At 46.6% G+C, this 20,441-nt stretch overlaps 2 protein-coding genes across 2 annotated transcripts; both read left to right on the top strand.

Moving 5' to 3' along the window:
• The first annotated feature begins 5,638 nt into the window (after positions 1–5,638).
• On the top strand, positions 5,639–8,969 carry LOC6551979 (phytanoyl-CoA dioxygenase domain-containing protein 1). Its single transcript, XM_001980628.3, has 3 exons — positions 5,639–5,909; positions 7,786–8,443; positions 8,660–8,969. Exons 1-3 carry the CDS (start codon positions 5,886–5,888, stop codon positions 8,842–8,844), a joined length of 867 nt encoding a protein of 288 aa, XP_001980664.2. The 5' UTR covers positions 5,639–5,885; the 3' UTR covers positions 8,845–8,969.
• A 523-nt stretch (positions 8,970–9,492) lies between these two features.
• On the top strand, positions 9,493–12,840 carry LOC6551980. The gene is made up of 12 exons (XM_001980629.3): positions 9,493–9,653; positions 9,756–10,100; positions 10,167–10,313; positions 10,375–10,658; positions 10,715–10,848; positions 10,908–11,111; positions 11,220–11,407; positions 11,482–11,826; positions 11,878–12,024; positions 12,080–12,363; positions 12,421–12,560; positions 12,615–12,840. The coding sequence occupies exons 1-12, from the start codon at positions 9,563–9,565 to the stop codon at positions 12,823–12,825; spliced, it is 2,520 nt and encodes an 839-aa protein (XP_001980665.2). The 5' UTR covers positions 9,493–9,562; the 3' UTR covers positions 12,826–12,840.
• The last annotated feature ends 7,601 nt before the right edge of the window (positions 12,841–20,441 follow it).

The following is a 20,441-nucleotide window of genomic DNA, read 5'->3' as shown; positions in this document are numbered from 1 at the left end:
TTATTGATAGTGTTGCATCTGTCACTCCAACGATTTGCATTTGCATTTGCAATTGCCTGGCAGCAAGTGTGTTGCTAATAGAACTGCTCATGTTGCTGCTGCTTTAGCTGTTACCGTTGCAGCCGATGTTGCTGCTGTTAGCGTTGATGTTGCTAATGTTAGCTTTGGCACTGAGCCTATGTTAGTGCTGAAGCTTATGTTGTTGCTGTTATGGCTAATGTTATATTTATGCTGCGCTGTGGTATTCATTTACTGTTGCGCATCATGTTGCTATTGATAACACCTGATGTTGCCGCTGTCTGCTCTGCTACCAATGTTGCTGTTGGGCCAACACTCTCTTGGCCATTTGTTGTGATCACCTGGCTCTCCAGTGACCCACTGCAGCCGTTGCCTTTGTGCTGTTACTGCTGCCCGTCAGCAACAATTATTGCGATGGCTGCTGTCGCGTAGTACCCTCAAAAATGAAAAAAGGGGGAAAAAAACATAGACAAACTTCAAACGTCTTTCTGCCGCGACGCCTTTTCGGCCAAGTCAAATACACTTTTTTGCACACCTTCTGTCATTTTTCATGTCTTCTCATGTGTTTCTTCTACTTTTCGTTACCCACTTCATTGTTGTTTGCTGTTGAATTTAAATGCTATTCTGCGTGTTGAACTTGTTTCGCTGCTAATGCAATTTATTTTTGTCAAATTATGGCTGAGTGTGCTTCGAAAATCTCGAATGCTCGATACCCACTTTTGTTGGCCATTACGTGCAGTTTTTACTTAATTTGTGTATTCCCTTATAAACCAACTTCCGCGATGCTTGTCATTCGCGTGTACAGAAATCGAGTTGTATTGGATTTCCTTTGGAAGCTGTTGCTTAAATATTTTTTGGGGGCAGTATGTGCCGAATTATAAAATACCATTTAAAAACTTCCCTTAACACATTTTTTTCGATTTTACTTTCGATTTCTTCTACCACTCACATGGCAACTAAGCGTTTATTTTCCGTTTCCTTATAGCCATGTGCTGTTGTGTACTGGCAGATTAGTTTATTGATATGGTCTCACCCTTTCGATTAAATAATACCAAAAAGTTAATTGGTTTTTTAATGTATTCCTCTGCACTTTCGATTGCTCCCGCGATTACTGCGGCATTAGCGGATTAGATAATCGGCCATGGCAGCTGGCTTATCGTGATGGATCTCCCCGGTTCGGAGGTGAAAGAAAGCAGATTGCCAATTCGTGATCCGTTGCCAAGTTCACAACTTTTGGCGCAGCTCGTGGTGGCCGGAGGGCCTCAAAGATCCAAAAAGAGTGAGAAATCACAAAAGGTCAGGCGGTAAGTGTGCGGTTACCACCGCTTGTTAACCGTTTGCTTCCCGCTTACATAATTCAATTAGGGCCTCGGCCATAATGGAGATCATTGCTGGCAGCCCAATAAAAGCCAAAATAACGACGACATTGGCCGCAGTCAGGGCGCATACTAAGTCTAGGTTTGGGCATCCTTTTGTTCTTGGCCAAGGCCCTGAATCTTTTGTGGCTTTGTGACTGCATTCGAGCTTTGTTAGCCATATATCGCGGGGCTTAAAGCCCCATCTTTTGTGGTAACAACAAAGGCATAGGCGAATCAATAACCTCTGGGCGCAGATGATGATTTTAATATGCCCAAGCGGCGCTATGATTTTTGCAAATTCAAATTAGGTTTCAACAGATTTGCCTAAGCGGTGGCTAAAGCCGTTTTTCTTACCCATTTCTGCAATCTAGTGTTCGGTTCCACAGCTGGCAACGTGATCGATGATTTCGCATGGGGAGCGTGTAATTATAAGGGAAATGGTGGAAATACTGAAATGAGGCAAAAACGCACATTTCGTATAAATTACCGACAGTCATCATGTTTCAGGTCGCTTTTAATGCTTCTTTCACTGAAGACAGGCAGGCGAACAAAAACTCATATGGCTGTTGTAAAACGCTTTCATAATCAACTGGCTGCGAAGGTGGAGCCATCGGGGAACCTCTTTTCCAGCTGACTTTCCCACTCCCCCAATACCCTTCTCTTTGTCGGAAACCATGTCGAGGCTTAGCCGGCAGTACACTTGCGAAAATTCCCTGCCAGTATTACCAGCGGCGTGCCAAACTTACAGCGAAAGTAGTTCTATGCTCCCACTTCCTTATTAATTAATTGATAGGAAGTAATTTATGAGTAAGTATGAGCTGGCAATTTCCAGTGTATCTTGTTCCGAAGACTAGATTTTTCGGTGCATAAATTATATAGGTTGTTTTTGCCAGTGTGGGACTGCCTCAACGTGCGTAATTTGGATTGCCATCAAATTAGATTTTAATTTCTCAACTGACATTGGGAATAGATGGAACCCGCCGAGGCAGCACAACCAGCCACACAAAGCCACGAACAAACATTATTAACTTGGCTACCACTTTTGGGTGCCCAGCTGGTCTTCTTCTGACCACTTTCGCATTTGCATGGCATGGCCAACTCGGCTGGCGACCATTAGATTTATGGCTTTAAGTCGACGTTGACTCGCTCTTTCGGCCAGTTGATTGATCCGAAAATTATGCACGAGCACGATAAAGCCAGCATCCATCCCAAACAAATCCGACCACCATGATGATGGGGCCCAAACGTGTCGCGTAATTAGCCTTTGTTATGCGAATTTCTTGGGGTGGCGGTGGCTCTGCTTGCTGGCTTACAGCCGTCGGTTATTGGAGGTGGACTATATCATCTCTTGGCTGGGATCGCTGTTTCAGGAAAACTGATGTTGCTGCTGCGGCGAAAGTTGGCCACTTCTGGTGCATTATCTATGCATCTGCGCTCGTTTCCCTTTCCTGACAACTGCCTCGCATTTCCAGCACTTCCTCTCACCTGCATCGTGCTCGTAAACATCGAGAATCAAGGTGCATGCTTTCAATGTCGCTGCCAAGCGACTCGACTAAGGTCAGATCGGCATGGGGGGCCTGTCCCCAATAAATACAACGAAATCACAAAAATATTGCTTATCTAGGGAACAGCTGGCATCGTACTGGGGAAAATAATCGCAAACAGCAGGCTAGCCTGGAAAGATCGAAAGTGGAATTACCCGAGGACTTCAGAATGAAATATTCGACTGAAGAAAACTTTTTCAAAGCGCTGAGTTTGGACAACTAGAAGTTTACTGAATGATCTTTGGATAGTCAAGCCGACGAGTTCTTCTCCAAAAACCATTTCGGCTGCGACCAGCTTATGATAATCAGCAGACACGCCGCTGACCACTTAATTACAGGGTATGCAAATTGGAAAGGCAGCTCGGCTTAATTTATGGCCCGCTGACAAGGCACATTCTAATCATCAGTAGAAGCGAAAATAACATTCACCTCCTATGGCCGAAAAGCAAAAAACACACAAAAAAAAAAACAGTCGAATTAAAGCAATGCGAATAAAGCAAAGTTGAATTTGTTATCAGCTTGTTGTTTGTTTGCCCAGCCAGCCAGGCCAATCGCGTGCCTCCGACGTGAATTCATTTAATTAGTCTCGCTAGTCTCACTTGGCCAGGCCAAGAAGAACCAACAGATGACCTTGGACCGCTGGTGGGAGATGGCTGATGGGCTGATGGGCTGATGGCTAATGGATGGGCGAGATGCCGATGGCCGATGGCTGATGGCTGATGGCTGACGGAGGGGGATCTACTTGGCCGCACATTGTTTATGACTTGATTGTTCAGCTGCGAGCAAACACCTTGCCCCTTGGGGCACCACCCACCCTTTCCCCCTTTCCACCTGCCGCCTGCTCTTCGGCTGCTTCTTTGGCGAGTCAAGGCCACACAGCAGCAAATCTGCACGATGGCTTCTAATTTGAATTTTACAACATGCACTTGCTGCGATGCCTCGCGATGCCTCGAAAAATGCTGTTTGTATTTGCCTGCCTTATTTATGGCCGCCGCTAGTGTAATTAATCTTCTGTGGAGCCGCTGTAGATGCGAAATGCGAAATGCGAATGCAGCATCTGAAATGTACGAGTACTAAGTCGGAGGCACATGGCATAAATTTCCTGCCTGCTTATTTATCATCTGGCCATTTTCATTTGGCGACGCTTTATGGCATTTTCAGTGGCAGTTAGTCGCCGGATTTAGTTAGTCGCTTGCCTAGTCAGTGGGTGTGGGTGCGAGAGTGGAATGGATGGGTCGAGGTGCAGTCAAAAGGTGGCACTTGCGGCCTTTGTTTGTGCTGGCCAAGACAGCATTGAAGATCTGCAAATATTTGTGTGTTTGCACACCAGTGCGCCGGACAAGTCCGAAATTAAGTTGTCAAGGAAATATATAACAAATATTAAATGGGCGGCCAGCTCGAGCGAACTGAGGGGAACTCACATGGAAGCATGTTTGCATTCCTCGAGTGTTTGCAAATATTCAGTTTGCTGTGGGATATGCCAACTGAAGGCAGCGCGCTGAATTTGTACTTAATCTGTGGATAATGTAAGTCAATGCTGGTAATTACCTCATATGAAAGGTATATGAGTAATGAATTAACTTGGCTCTGCAGAGATAATTAACCGTGCCCACTAAACTTAATTGAGTTGCCAGTTTCCAAAAGTTTGTTAACCAGCCCAACTAATGAATATTCCAATACTCTCAGCTTTGTTAGCCACTGCCAAAGCATCTGCAATTAGCCGCGGAGCAACAATAGTTTTGCATACATTTCTTGAGCGGCGTGAAAAGCCGGTGAGGCAATCGCAGTTACAAAAGTCTGGCGGGGAAACAAACGAATAGCGGCCCCCACGCACAGACGGCAATTAACTGGCACACAGACACCAAAGGTGCACTGGGAGAAAAGTATGCGTCATAGATGTATTTATGTTTCATGATACCACTCTAGCTACTTGTTGGAATGTTTTTGCCTCAGCGATGCCTTGAATGATTTCTAGACACCTAATACTCATAAAATGCTCTTTCTTTTAGTGTAGTTACATGTACACTGCGATTCACAAGAGTAATTTGTGCATTTGACGCGAGGATGCCTGATGAACATATGCCTGAACATCAGACAATGAAGTCATGTGGACAGACCGCCGACTGATGATCGCACACGTGTGGCAGGAAAAGCAAGATGGGTTTTCCATGGGAAAAGGGAGAAAAATCGTTCAATGTGTACTTGATGGGCACCAGAATCTCCAGATTGCGCCAGACACAACAATAGCGCAGACTAAGTGGACAAACCAAACTAATTCTTATTTATCAAAGTCAATGGCTAGACTGACACACATAGCGGCTGATAAAGAAGCTGGCACAGGAATTATCAAACATGAATGAAAGCAACTTTTTGTGCGCCGAAGTCAGTGTGCTCTTGCACTTATATTCGCCTAATCAAGCTTGATATTTCCGCAATTTTAAAAGACCGATTAAATTATATTAAAACAAGAATGGATGTGCAGGATACCCTTTTATTCGTAGTAACCTGTATGCATGAATACACGTTAACATTGAAAAAGCGACTACAAATACTCTTCACTCTATTTAAGTATATTTCGGCAGGTTATGCCCCAAATTCGATATACCCATGCAAAAGAGAGGGTATAGCAACAGAACGACAACACGCGCTGAAAGCTAACAGCACCGCTCGCTGTTATCTAACAGCAGTAGAGAGTGATCGCCGCTGTTTAGAACAAAATGTAACGGTTAAACGCCGCGTGGGAGCAGCCGGCACTCGGATATTTTCATTTTCGAGCGTTTTCGAAAATTTCTCTACCGATCAGTTTTAAAAGACACGCCAAACAGTGCGAAACGTGCTCGATCGCTGCGGAAGAGCAAATTAAGTACAGAACCAAAACAAAAGTTCCGCAGTTCGCGTTGTTTGAATTGAACACAAAAGTAATATTTAATTCATTTCAAAATAAACAAACAGAAATCGACACAAAATGCACAGCAAATTGTTGGACGAGGTGGGTATTCACATTCAATCAATCGATGGATCGATCGATTTTTCCATTACCGTATATCTATTTCGGAACCCAAAGTATTATTTATTGAAGGCACTTTTAGTTAGTCATAATCATCCTGGGATGACTTGTTCGCAAAGAGTCATCGTGTTATTTACAACCATCGGCATCATAAACATTTCGTTGGCTCGGAAAATTCAATGTAGGAAAAGCTTTCTTTTGTTGCTGTGCAGAATAAAGAAAAGACAAGGAAATTTTTGCAGATTGAGGAAATGTTTTCAGATTCTGGAAACATCACCCATTTGGTTAGGCAAAACACAGAACAACAACTCTTAACACCAGACTAGTTTCCAAACAACGTGTGTGGCTCATAATAACGATCTGGTGGGTTAATTATGGTTTAGAATAGTTTGTTGGCAAACTGGTTTGCGCTTGGTCAGCTTTTTGATTGAATTGAATAGTTAATTCAGCATACAATTGATTAATGACGTTGAAATAGATTTACTAAGGCTTTAAAATTTTATTTAATTTTAGCTAAAGCTTTTCGTACATATTTTGTATTATTTTTTAAATATAAAAATATGTTTTGTTTTAAATGTCAGGGCGCTCCTAATCAATCAGGATTTTCTCACTGTACGCCCAAGTTCTAGTTCAACTGGCCATTACTCAACATGTGGATTACACATTAATGCAAACAAGCTTCACTTCAAGCACCTGCCATTATCAAATTCAGCGCGATTACAAAATCAGCTGGCTCAGCATGTTATATGACAAACAGTGAGCATACGTGATGAATGCAGTTGCTGGTTGGCGACCCTCTGGTGTAATTTTCCATGAGCACGCCTTTGTAATGGAGCCCCTACATATATGGTGCATTGTGCATAGAGCACCAGCCGGAAAATGGCCCCACTTTCCTGCACCCACTTTTCCGATGATTTAGTTAGCGGTTCTGTAGCGTCAGATCGACAGCTGACCCCATCTCTTGCGTCTTTCGACTTTCGATCACTTCAGGTGATTTTGCGGGCTGCCTTTGAGTCACGGCGCCTATTTTTACTCTCGTTTTTCACTTTCAGAATTCTCGCTCAAGCAATTTAAATTTATTTAATTTAACCACACTCATGCCACCAGGAACCGGGAGAAAGAGTGGGAGAGCACCCACAACAAAAGTGATGTGTTTACCAAGCCGAAGTGGCATTGCTCTTCCTGAAGATCGCAGTTTCGCATAAATCTAAGGGAGTTTGATTGTGCAACAAAGCACACATTTATCCGTGTTCAGATGCCACTTTGAGTAGCGTTCTCCACCATGACCCTTCTAAAATATGCATTAGAACCAGAGAATGTGTGAATTTTCAATTTAACGTTGACTGATTTCAGTGAATGAGCACGGATTTCGGTTCGTGGATTTATGTCAGGCAGAATCATTATTTTGACGAGCACCGGAATTTGTTAATTAGCGAGCGTTGGGAAGGTGAACAAAGTGAACTAGTGCACTGCGCGAAAAATATCAAAAAGAGCACTCCTTATATGTTCAATGTAATCGTTGAAGGCAGTGACAAACAGTGTGCCTGCAGTTTCCTTAATTGTGGAGTTAATTAGTAATCTTCTGCACTAATCTTCTTCTATTCTGCTGTGATAATGGTGTAATACCCCTGAGTAGGAATTGCAAGCGCGTGCCCATTATGCAGTCGGTCAATCGGTCAGTTGGTGCGATAATCTCCAGCCCCCGTACAGTCCGTACAGTCCGGTCAGTCCGGATTGAGATTGCCGGATCCGCCAGACCAGACGGCGCAGGCGATAAGCGAAATAGCTTAAAATGATTATTCCTTGGGTTGAGTTGAGTTGAGTTGAGTGAGACCTTCACCCGCTTTCCTACTTGCAGCTGAATGAAAACGGCTACATTGTCATCGAGGACTTCCTCACTGCCGAGGAAGTGGACACGCTGTTCCACGCGGGAAGAGCTCTGTGCCTGGATGCTCCGCAGAACAACCGGAAGATCTTCAGCACCATTAAGCAGGAGGATGCGCAGGGAAAGGAGCTGTACTTCATGGAGTCGGGAGACAAGGTGCGTTACTTCTTCGAAAAGGGCGCGGTGGGCGATGAGGGCCAGCTGCTGGTGGATCCCATGATCGCCCTCAACAAAGTGGGACACGCCCTGCACGTGGAGCATCCGGCCTTCAATGCCATCACCTTCAGCAACCGGGTGCGGGAGATCTGCTGGCAGCTGAACTACAATAAGCCAGCCGTCTGCCAGAGCATGTACATCTACAAGAATCCCGGAGTGGGTGGCGAGGTCACGCCCCATCAGGACTCGTGGTTCCTGCACACGGACCCCAACTCGGCGGTGGGCTTTTGGCTGGCCCTCGAGGACTGCACCCTGCAGAACGGCTGTCTGCAGTTCATCAAGGGATCCCACAAGAGCGGAGTCCACAGGCGCTACCTCCGCAATCCCGACAAGGATGCCAGCGAGCTGATGGTCTACGACCGGGCTGCTCCCATTTATCCGCAGTCCAGCTTCACGCCAATGCAAGTCAGCAAGGGTGAGTTCATAAAATACTATTTATCATGAATTTAAAGTACTGCAGAGTAGTAGAGCTTTAAAATATATCTTAATGGGGCTTAAGTGGGATGTAAATATTTCGTTGGCTGCTTTTTATCAGACCAAGTGATTTTTTATTTTTGGCCTTGTCGCACGATGAGTTATATTTGTGGACTTTTCATATAGTTATTAAAATGTGGCATTTCATTTTTCCCAGGCACTTGCATTCTGATCCATGGAAATGTGGTGCACAAGAGCGAGCCGAACCGCTCGCAGAAGAGTCGCCACGCCTACACTTTCCACGTCATCGAGACTGAGAACAACGTCAAGTATTCGGAGGACAATTGGCTGCAGGCGCCGAAGGATAAGCCATTCCCCGTCCTCTTCGAGCGCAAGTCCTAAGCATCTGGTGGGGATCATGATTCGGTATTTTCGCACATAAGACTAGTGACTCCTTAGGTTCCGTCGTACACGCCAAGATGTATGATGTAATTGTAAATGTAAAGAATAAACTTCCTACTGTATTACAATTTGAATTTAAGCTGGGCTCACGCGGGCGCAAGCAGTAGTCAAGCAGCAGCCAAGCAGCACTTTTGACTCGAGTCAGTGAGCAAGCAGTTGCTGGGAACAGATGGCAGAGAGCGAACGAGCGAGCTGTAACTACAGTACTAATCAAATTTGAACGACACCGAAGGGGAACGAAAACACGGCCAGGGTACAGTAAATACACAATAAAGGCGAAAGTGAACTAAACTGAAATTATCGTGTCAAGTATTGGATATACAATCTAAGCCTTATGACTGAATATGTTTTATGCATGTAATATTAGAATGGCGAGACCCCGATCGCTGACAGCTCTTCCTGATTAGAACTGCTGTGACGTAAACGAGTTTTCCACAATCCGAAACGCTCGTCCACAATTTGATAAAACTTTCTGTGTACGCGCCCGTGGGTCGCGTTGGCGTTACGATCGCCGAGAGATAAGCCTATTAGTAGTAGTAATAGGCCACTGGCCCATTAGTAGTAGTAGTGGGGCACTGGAACTGGACTCCGGACACTAGCTAACACAACTCAGTATGCCGCCAGCTGTCAGTCGCAGCAGATCGTGTGTGGGAGTGAAATGGCCACCAGCAAGTGGGAATCCGATGAGGAGATACAGTACTTCCGCGAGTATCTGCGCATCCCCAGTGTTCATCCCGATCCGGACTACGGTAGGTATCTGCGTGATGAGCTGCCATTTACGCGAATAGCAAGTGTAGAAGATGTAGGCAAATTGAGTGCGATTTGACAGATACTTACGCTTACCTCCATAGCACCATGCGTCGCATTCCTAAGGCAGCAGGCCAAGCTGATGGATCTGCCAGTGAAGGTGTACTATCCAGCAAACGAACAGAATCCCGTGGTGGTTTTGACGTGGGAAGGCCTCGAGCCCGAGCTGCCCAGCATTCTGCTGAACTCCCACATGGACGTGGTTCCCGTGTTCCCCGAAAACTGGACGCATCCACCGTTTGGAGCCGACATCGATGAGGAGGGTCGCATTTTTGCCAGGGGAACACAGGACATGAAGTCCGTGGGAATGCAGCACCTGGCCGCCATTAGAGCGCTGAAGAGAAGTGGAGCGAAGTTCAAGCGAACCATCCACATCTCGTTCGTGGCGGGTAAGTAAACCATACGAGCTATTCCATAATACACCTAAAATTCCATGCGGAACTCTGTGCACTTAGATGAGGAAATGGGCGGTCGCTTTGGAATGCGACCTTTTGTGCCCACTGATGACTTCCGGGCTCTCAATGTGGGATTTGCAATGGACGAGGGATTGGCTTCACCCGATGAGCACTTTCCGCTGTTCTATGCAGAACGCGCAGTTTGGCGTAAGTTAGGGGGAATCAGGGAAAGCCCGGAGCTCTGCTACATATTTGCCACTTCGAACAGGTGTAATCTTCAACATCAGTGGAAACGCTGGTCACGGATCGCTTTTGCTGCCCAATACTGCCGGCGAAAAGCTGAACTATATAGTAGGGAAGATGATGGAGCTGCGCAGGACTCAGGTCCAGAGGCTGCGCAATAACCCAGAGTTGGTCATTGGCGATGTAACCACCATTAACCTGACCAAACTTGGCGGCGGCGTCCAGAGCAATGTGGTGCCTCCTTCGCTGACGGCCTGCTTCGACTGCCGTTTGGCCCTAGATGTGGACTTCCAGGAGTTTGAGTCCAATGTAGGTGCTGTGCTCATCTTGCATGTGGCCTAAACTAACCTCTGTGCCCATTAAAGCTCCACAAATGGTGCGACGATGTGGGTGGGGGCATCGAGATCACCTACGAACAGAAGCAGCCTAAGGTTCCGCCCACCGCCATCGATGATACTAATCCCTTCTGGCTGGCTTTCAAGCGAGCCACGGATGAGCTGCAAGTGTTCTTATCTAAGTACGAGAGCCCTGCTTATCACGGCCTTTTTGTTCTTTCAGGCACCTCTCCATCAACCCACAGATATTCACGGGTGGCACCGACAGCAGATACATTCGTGCCGTTGGCATCCCAGCCCTGGGCTTCTCCCCCATGAACAACACGCCTGTGCTTCTCCACGATCACGACGAGTTCATCCAGGCGGACGTCTATCTGCGCGGTGTGCGGATATTTCAGAGCATTATTAGCAGCGTGGCTGAGGCCTAGTTAATGCCTTTATATATCCCTATATATATTTTTGTTGCATATGATAACATCCTGAGAGATGTACTTGGCAATCCACTTGTTTGTGATGAGCTTGCTTCAGATTAGACTCGTGGCGGAGATAAAACTAATAATAGATTAATAAAAACTTTGGGGACAAGATGTCTCTTTAGATTCAGTTATATCCGTGCTTTAGATAGGCACACAATGGCTGCTAAGAACTGGGAGACCGACAAGGAGATCCAATATTTCCGCGACTACCTGCGCATCCCAACTGTGCATCCGAATCCTGATTATGGTGGGTTTCAAAATATTATCTGATTAGTACAGGAAAAAGTACTTTAAATGTTCAAATTACGTTGTTTGCACTAGAACCCTGCGTAGAATTCCTGAAGCGTCAGGCTGAGGACTTGGATATACCCATTAAGGTGTACCATCCTCTCGATAAAGAAAATCCCGTGGTCGTCCTGACCTGGGAGGGCACTGAAAAGGAATGGCCCAGTATCTTGCTGAACTCCCACATGGATGTAGTCCCCGTATTTCCCGAGAGCTGGACCCATCCACCATTTGGGGCAGCAATCGATGAGGAGGGTCGCATTTTTGCCAGGGGATCGCAGGACATGAAGTGTGTGGGAGTGCAGTATTTGGCAGCCATCAGATCGTTAAAGGCCAGAGGATTGAGATTCAGGAGAACCATTCACATGTCGTTCGTTCCAGGTAGATAACCCTTTAAACAGCAAAATATCATTTAATGATTTCCTCAATTAGATGAAGAGCTAGGTGGGCGCAAGGGAATGATGCCTTTCGTTCGTTCGGAGGAGTTTAAGACCCTGAATATTGGCTTTTCCCTGGACGAGGGAATCGCATCTCCGACTTCAGAGTTTCCCGTTTTCTATGCCGAGCGAACGTCGAAAGGTAAGAAAAAGTGAATATACCCGGCAGGTTAGGACTATCTCAAGGCTGTTTTCAGGTGTTATTTTCAAAGTCAGTGGGCCAGCCGGACATGGCTTGCTTTTAATGCCCAATACAGCTGGCGAGAAGCTTAGTTATATAACTAACAAGATGATGGAGTTCCGAGCGAGTCAGGAAAGGCGCTTGAAGGATAATCCGGAGTTGCAGATTGGCGACGTCACCACCATTAACTTGACCATCGTGAGTGGCGGAGTCCAAAGCAATGTGGTGCCACCCTTGCTGACCGCCGTTTTTGAAGCGCGGTTGTCCTTGGATCTCAAAGTCTCCGACTTTAAGGCTTATGTGGGTATAGCCAAGCTCAAACTTCATTAGATTACTAGGATGATACTCCCCTTCTAGTTGGCGAACTTGTGTGAAGAGGCTGGCGGCGGCATCGAGTTTGAGTTCCATTCAAACCGAAGGAAGGAACACATTGCTCCCACTGCCACGGATGAATCGAATCCCTTTTGGGTCGCCTTCAAAAGTGCCACGGATGAGCTGTGAGCTTGGAGTAATCTTGGACGTAACATTATTATTTATTGCTTATTTTTCAGAGGTCTGAAGACCAAACTTCAGGTCTTTCCTGGTGGCACCGATAGTCGCTACATTCGCGAAGTAGGCATTCCAGCATTGGGATTTTCTCCCATCAATAACACGCCCGTTCTTTTGCACGACCACGATGAGTTTCTTCACGCAGAAACGTACTTGAGAGGTGTTGAGATATACGAGAAAGTTATTGAAAAATTGGCCAACGTTGACAATTAATTTCCTCTAAACTAAGCCTGTTCATGAAGAAATGTAAATGTTTTCGTATAAACATAAATACAATTTATTACAATATTCAACATTTTTTATATACACTTCCACTAGCTGAGTAACGGGTATATGATAGTCGGCGAACTCGACAATTGCATTCTATCTTGTTTTAAAATTTAAAGGCGAACATTTTACATCGTAAACAATTACATACACGAACATTTATTAGAACAGATGTCAAATGTAGTATTGGTGAGTGCATCGGCTATGTTAAGCGCATGCTCAAACACGGAGCATAACTGGGCTAAAGCAAGGACAGAAACCATTTATTTAGTACTTCAAAGTCGGCGGTTGAAGTTGAATATGACTACTTTTCAACTTTTTCATTGAAATAGATATTAAATTTTGTATGTTAAAGAAAAGTTTGATAAAATAGAAATAAAAAGTTGTTGTATCTGTAGTGAAGATACATAAAAATGTTCCTAACCACTTTATATTTTTACCAGAACACTAGATCTACGCGATGAAGTCGGTTTTTGAGAAGCTTTCGAAATATCACACCATGTTTTAACTCTTAGTCAAATAAACTCGAAATAAACCAAACCTGGAATTAAGGTCCAGGGTTTTAGCTTTCGCTGCTATATATTGGTGAAAAGACATCAAAATTAAGAAAAACGTTTAAGCACAAGATTCAGTGCGGAAAATGATATATAGTGTGGATTAATTTTGGGCTTTGAAGCACATTGAGTTATGAAAACCAGATCATAACTATAAGATCAGAGTTCAAAGCCACAATTTCGATCCAGCCTAGCCAAAGTCGAGCAACATACGTGCATGCTATGCTCCACCTCCGGCCAGGAAAGTGCCCCGACCTCAGGATACCCACCTGGCAAGTGTCCCCAGCCATAATTTTGTAGTTGGCCAACTTTTTGCGGCTCTTTTGCTGCGGGTCTTTTGTTGGCCGCTGCTGGGCTGCTGGCTGCTGGGCTGCTGGCTCTTACGTGTAATGTTCTCCCATGTTGCAAAACGATTTGTTGGAGCCAAGATTTATGAACTTGTTCCCACTGACAGTCGACAGTGGTTAAGGTAACACACACGGCAATCTGCGCGCGTGAGTGTGCGTGTGTGTGTGTGTGTGTGCGTGAACATGCCGCCTAATTAGAAGATTTTAATTATCTGTTTTCAATCAGCTTCCATTGAGATAACGACAATGCTGCCGCAGCCTTGTTCTTGTTGGATTTCGCATCTTTTTCGGCCCCCGTCTTGCTTCGTGGTGGATTTTTTCTGATTTCCCTCTTAGCCACTACTTTGCGTCCGCTTAAGCCAAAATGCTGTTGACATTTCGCTGGCAGCGGCGGCCTGGTCAGCCCCAGAATCGCAATTTGGCAAGGTGTTGCTGGTATCGCGGCCACGCGCATGCTGCCAATAAGCGCTGTCAAAGTGTCCTAAATCGATTAGAATGGATTTTGAAGGGACGCTGACAGGCCAAAGCGGACCCGCGAGCAATCATCCGCGATACAATGGCGCGGATTACAGTTGTCTGTCGTGTCCTATGGACTGCCACTCCCACCCCAGCCCGCTCGTCAGTCCCTGCATCCTCCTGCCCTCCGCCTCCGGCCGGATTGCGTGTTTAGGCCAAGCGGAGAGGCGATGTTGCTGTCATTGACGATTTATGTCAACTGCCGCCGCGGCACAATATTCAAATTCTTTGCATTCACTCATCACTTGTCGCCGGCGAGCCGCCTGTCCCCCGCTGTCCCCCGCTGTCCTCGCCGCTCGTGAGACGCTTGTCAGGGGTGTCCTTGGAGGGGTCCTTTTGGGGGCAGGGTCCCCCCAAGCCTGAAACCAGTGGTCCTAGGGAGGGTCATCGCTTCCTCTTAGGGTTTGCTGAAACTAGCAATAGCTGGCTGAATCAGCACCCCCTGGAAACTTACTGCTCACCACGCCTTTGGAGGAAGCCGAACGCTTTGAACTCTTAAATCACTGGGCTGCAAAATAATGAAACACGAAATACCTGGCGAGGGCTGCTTGAGAGAAAGTAGGCGATACATAACTTTTAAAATGTTACTAGGCGTTTTGCTTACTCGTAAATACCAGGAAGCAAGTTTCCCTAAAATATGACACATGTAACATTTCTCTCTTCTCAGGTTGCAGATGATTTCTGGTAACTTTTCAACCCACCCACTGGGCAGCTCCTTCCCCAAGCACAGCGCAGCTCATCTCCACCTAGTTAACTCGCAAATTGAATCCAAACTCAAAATTTATTTAACTCTAATGGATTTGGCAAGCTGAGTGGTTGCCCCGCCCCACGAAAAGGGACGCTGGTCGGTTCATCTTATCGAAACTTTGTGGAATACTGGATTCTGTATGTCTGGAATCCCGAGTCTGGATTCTGTATTCTGTATATCTGGTGGCCGGCTCGCGCGTTTTCGCCACGCCACTTTGACTCCGTTGTGTTGCCTGATTTGACAGGATTCATTGTCTCCGCCACTTCAGTGACTTCAAGCTTACGCGCCTTCCCCGCCGTCCTGGCCTTCTGCAGCAGAAGGAACCGTCCTGAGAACCTGAGCTGGATGCGTATTGACAGTTTAAATGCGTCCATCACTTGCCTGAACTCGGTGCGCGGCCGACGCTGACGGAATTCATTTAAATACATTTCGGCCCCAAGGGGCTGGACAGGCCCAGTGGCATTGTTGGCCCGAGGTTTAGGACACTGAGAAAAACACAAGTGCAGTTACAGAAGGAAATGCAGTGCTTTGCTCTCAGTCTCATGGGGCACTTACATATGGCAGTGCTATTTATGTTTTCTACACCCAAGAAACAGTGCATCTGATTTGTAAAAAGTTCAGTCGGGCATTCGTTTCCTGAAAATGTTTTTATATGGATCTGAAATGGGATTTTTTCGAGTGCGCTGGGAAGTAAATTGGGCCGCGTCAGAGCCAATCGAATGGAATTTATATGCGGCGCATTTTCGTGGCCTTTGATTGACTTGTGTCACTTTGTCTCATTTGTCAGACGAACGCCTTCGACCAGGCGGGATGTTGGATAGCTGGACGCCTGGATGGCTGGATGCTCATCATCCCTCCTCCGATGCTGGCGCTCAAGTGTCAGGTGTCTCACTTTGGGCCGCTCAATTGAAATGTTCGGGCGGATAATTCGAGGACGAGGGCCCAGTTCTTTGTGGCAACTAAATGACACGAGTCTGCATTCAAATGCCCATCAAGTTGTTACACAGTCGAGCGGGCAGCGCGTATCCTTTTGGGCAATATCCTGCCGCAAAGCGCAACTCTCGAACATGGGATTTATGACAGCTGAATGGGTGGAGTGGGCCAGCGGAAATGTCCTGCCTGCTAACCGGAGATATGTTTCATATCCGCAACACGATGGCCAACTAACGTGCGAGATTTCCACATTCGCACTCGGATTACCATTGCCATGTCCATTCACTCTCCGCTCCGCTCTCCAGCACCCGTGACAGCCAAGATTTGTTTGTTTGGCCACGTCCAGGCCAGGTCTAGTCGTCCTAACCCAAAAGGGTTCCGCGTTCAGATAATGCCGCACGTCTGATTGAAGCGGGCCTCCATTGGCATGTCCTTCAATCCGCCTGACAGCCGTAAACTTTTATCCCCCAGATCCTCAGATTGCTTGTTTTTGCATCCGATTCCATTGATGCCACGGCTGCCACTGCTGCCACTGCCCCTCCTGTTAACATGGCCATTAAGAGTGGCTGGTCGCAGAAGCACTAGCCAGGGTGTTCAAAGTCCCAGCCGCCTTCGCCCGCCGGCCAAGTGCAATTACTAGCCAAAAGGCTGCCATTGTAGCCGCTCCAGGATTGGCCAAGATCCCATTGTCTCGCTGCATCATTCACGGTTGCTTCAGCAGGAAAATCAGCCATTTGCACATCATTTTAAACATAAAAACAACTGCTCTTGAAGAAATAATGTTCAAGTAATGTGCACAAATACAAGGCAAGAGCTGAACTACTCTATTTCTTAGGCGGATTGTGGCGCTGCCTATTCCTGCGCGATAATCTTTTGTTTCCTGCCAAAGTTTGGCTGCTGTGGAACACATAAATCGCGGCGTGAATGAATTAACATATCAAGATCGGCCGAACCCATCCGCGTAGCCCCGAAAATCGTTTCAAGTTGCAGCCTTGATTTAGATAATGCAAATCGCCGACCACTTGTTGCAATTATGATTGCGCCAGGAGTCTTGGTGGCCAGCTGCCCCTTGGAGTCGCGGATCTCGGAACGCCCAGAGGTGTAGCCAGCTCGATGGCAAATTGAAAGCCAAATGCAACTGGCTAAGACGCCCCCGAGCAACACGCCCATGCGCCGACTGCGAGTGGCAAGATGCACAGGAAAAAACTTGTATTACAAGCTAACTTGCTGACTGATGAAGAAGAAGGGAACCATTTTCATGCCAAATAAGACTTTTTCTGTGCTTCTTTATGGAGAACCAGCAGCTATTTTATACGATTAGCACAGCAACCTAGTACATCAAAACCTATTGTAACAAAAGAGCTTAGCATCTTGTATTTACTTGCCCAGTGAATACAAAACCTTTTCACATGTAGCAATATGCATAGTTTCATTGACAGTTTTAATGAATTTGAACTATCTTTTTCCACATGTAGCGAGCCAGGAGCTTGGTATTTGCCACAATTGCCTGGCACTTTGTAACTGTCGGCGGCTATTAAGCGACTCATTTTTCGCGGTGCTGCACTATGTGGGCATGCAAATGCCATGCCCCACTGGCTGCCAGACTCAGATTCATATTCAGATTCAGATTCGGATTCGGATTCGGATTCGTACTCGGATGCAGATACAGCTGGGCAGCTGCTGTAGGACTGCAACCCGAAGGAAAGGTTGCGTAATTTGTTCGAGGCGGCACAGTTTTTGATTTCCTTCAAATTGGCCAGCGTCGCACAATCAGGCGGTCAGCAAAAGCCGAAAGGCCGCTTTGGCCAATGGCCCCTGGAATTGAATTCAAATTTCAATGCAATTTTGCATATCCGAGCGCATTATAGCCGCTTGCCAACTTACTTCCCAGTGCGCAAGATCCTCCGCTTCAGACTGAGCCTCATTTTAGTCCGACTTCAGCACAAAGCCTATTGAACTGTGGGCCATTTTGGCTTTTGATGTGCCGCCCGTTTTGGCCTTTAGGCAGCTTTCGGCTTCAGGCGGCCGCCTTTGTGTCCTGATGGCCACCATCTTGCGACTTGCCGCTCGGCTCAATCTCAACTGCAACTGAATTACGCAGAATGGATTTGAGCGGCAGCAGGGGCGTCAGTGCACTGTGGGAAAAGTGCTCAGTAAACTTGTGATTCGAATATTTAGGGCCGCTCAGAAATAGTTGGTTTTGTGCTTCGATTAAGAAGTCATATATTATAATTCAGAAACAGAAAACTTCTTCGAACAACATCACATCATTCTTCAAGATTATTCAAGATTATTACAACTTCAATTAATTGTGGCACAGAATAATTATTTCTCAGTGCTCTTGGGAAGGTGGAGGCAACTAAGTTGCTCAGCAAGATGGACTGAACGTCAGGAGCACAGCGACATGAGCCTGGGATTGGATTGGGCTGGGTTGGGAACTGCGGATTGGGGATTGGGGAGCTGCTCGTGGGCCTTCTTTTATTCGTGGAATCAGAGTATTGACATTTTTTCAACGGCGACAGCAACAGCGGGACGAGCATTTGCTACATTTCGCTGGCTCCCAGTGTTCGGATCGCCAGAAGATCTTGGCCAGAAGAGCGAGAACAATGGCCAAGATGTGCCAGAGTGGGCAGGCATCATGTGGCGACGACAATCGCATCAGCATCCATTCCTCCGCTCGCAGGTCCTCCAGCTCCAAGCTCCAAGCTCCAAAATCCCATCTCCAGCCCCTCCATCGGTTGGCATTATTGCATCGCGCTTGGGGCACTTGGCTCTTGGTTCCGCTTTCGGCCTCGTTTAATGCCGCCAATTGAGGGAAGTTTTTTAGCCGCAATTGGGGGAGCGATGGAACTGAGATGGAACTGGCAAGATCTGTGTTCCTCCTGCTCCTGCTCCTGCTCCTGCTCCTGAAAGTGTCCCCATCAGGTGTGTGGGTTTGTGTTTCAGCCTCCAAGGAAGTCTTGGCTCGCAAGACCACAGCAATGCGCTACATCTGCAAGGTGCCAAGTGCATTGGGAATATAATAAAGAAGCTAAAGATATTTTCTAGGCCACCAAACATGCTTAAGCCCACTTTCTGTTCCATCCTTTAATATTTGTGTTGCGGAATATTACGCATATGTCAATTAAATTTGACATTGATGTAATTGGTCTATAATTTGGTAGTATCTTCCACAGATTTCTCTTGTAGGGTGCATCCAGCAATTGCCGACAAAAGTAGGGAACCTTGGGCATCTTCGGCAGCCATCTATACTCGTATGTGTCTGGCGATCGCCAAGCGTGGTGGTGGCTACCAGGATGCGATGGAATGGATGCCGGGCTGGTCAATGGAGTCATGTCCATGTTATAAGCACTTAATCTGATCAGCCCTCGACTGGCGAGGCCTTTGTTTCTCCGCCCGGCGATCCTCTTCGTTGGTTCCTCTTGGGTATTTTTTGTTTGTTTGCTTGCTTTTTGTTTGTTGGTTCAGCCGAAATCGCGGCTAAATTATTTGGCGACTTCTGGCCTGGAGCTGAAACTAATTTGTTGGTGGCCAGTGGCCAACATCAATTAAAAGCCTTTGACTGAAAGCCTTCAAGCCTGCGAACCCTACTCAAGATGTCTATCTGTCTAGGGAGTTTCCTTGGGGATCTGGGATCTGGTATCTGGTATCTGCAACTGCGATTTCACATTTGGGATTTGGGCTATGTGATGTTGCAGGATGTTGAGGAAGTCGTAAATCGCCTAACAGTTTGCCCCCCACTTCCCCGTTTCATTAGTATTAATTTGTGTCTGCTTCCCCTGCGTGCTCCCTTTTTACGTTTTTGTTCTATATACAAACTGCGGTAGGTGAATGTTAATAGCCAGCTCAAGTGGCCGGGAAATGCTTTCACTTTTGGATTGTGGCACGGATACGGACGTGGACCACACACACTGGCACTCGTGCTATGTGTCGCACATACACACACTTTCGGATAAACACTGGCTATCAAAATATTTAGAGAAAGGCGGGAGTGGAAAAGGGGCAGATTGTCAGGGTCGCAGGCCAAAGTGAAAGCGGTAGTCAAATTTTTATGGAGTTGCCCAGCAGGAGCTAGCTAATCCGGGCTCGCTGCTCGACATACTCAGATACTCAGATACTCAGATGCCCAGATACGTGGCACTGGTCCTCCGATCCTCAAAAGATATATGTCCTCACAATTGACTTTGCGGCAGGGGCACAAAGGCAAATCCGCTGCGACAACTGCGACATCGACAATGACAGACGTCTTGCGGGCCTTTAGCGCATTATTTCACTCTCCGTTCCGGCGTTCTGCATTTGCATACGGCTTTGTGGCCAACTCTGGCTAAAACCAAGGAGAAAAATTGAAAACCAAAAGGCAAGAGGCGCAAAGCCGCTTGGCCATTTCGTCATGCTTGATTGTTGAGTGCCTCCTTTTATGAGCTGATCTCTGGCGAGGAACGGCTCCTGAAATTCGTAGAAAAC

This window comes from Drosophila erecta, unplaced genomic scaffold (genome assembly GCF_003286155.1).
Source record: "Drosophila erecta strain 14021-0224.00,06,07 unplaced genomic scaffold, DereRS2 tig00000000-arrow-pilon, whole genome shotgun sequence".
NCBI lineage: Eukaryota > Metazoa > Arthropoda > Insecta > Diptera > Drosophilidae > Drosophila > Drosophila erecta.
This window is presented reverse-complemented; position numbering and strand designations above follow the sequence as displayed.

What these genes read in the sequence shown, in the direction of transcription:
- LOC6551979 (XM_001980628.3), top strand. Translation starts at nt 5,886, where the DNA reads ATGCACAGCAAATTGTTGGACGAG. An exon ending in ACAGCAAATTGTTGGACGAG is followed by an intron (nt 5,910 to 7,785) that starts GTGGGTATTCAC and finishes TCCTACTTGCAG; the next exon opens with CTGAATGAAAACGGCTACAT. An exon ending in GCCAATGCAAGTCAGCAAGG is followed by an intron (nt 8,444 to 8,659) that starts GTGAGTTCATAA and finishes CATTTTTCCCAG; the next exon opens with GCACTTGCATTCTGATCCAT.
- LOC6551980 (XM_001980629.3), top strand. Translation starts at nt 9,563, where the DNA reads ATGGCCACCAGCAAGTGGGAATCCGATGAGGAGATACAGTACTTCCGC. An exon ending in TCATCCCGATCCGGACTACG is followed by an intron (nt 9,654 to 9,755) that starts GTAGGTATCTGC and finishes TTACCTCCATAG; the next exon opens with CACCATGCGTCGCATTCCTA. An exon ending in TCCAGGAGTTTGAGTCCAAT is followed by an intron (nt 10,659 to 10,714) that starts GTAGGTGCTGTG and finishes TGCCCATTAAAG; the next exon opens with CTCCACAAATGGTGCGACGA.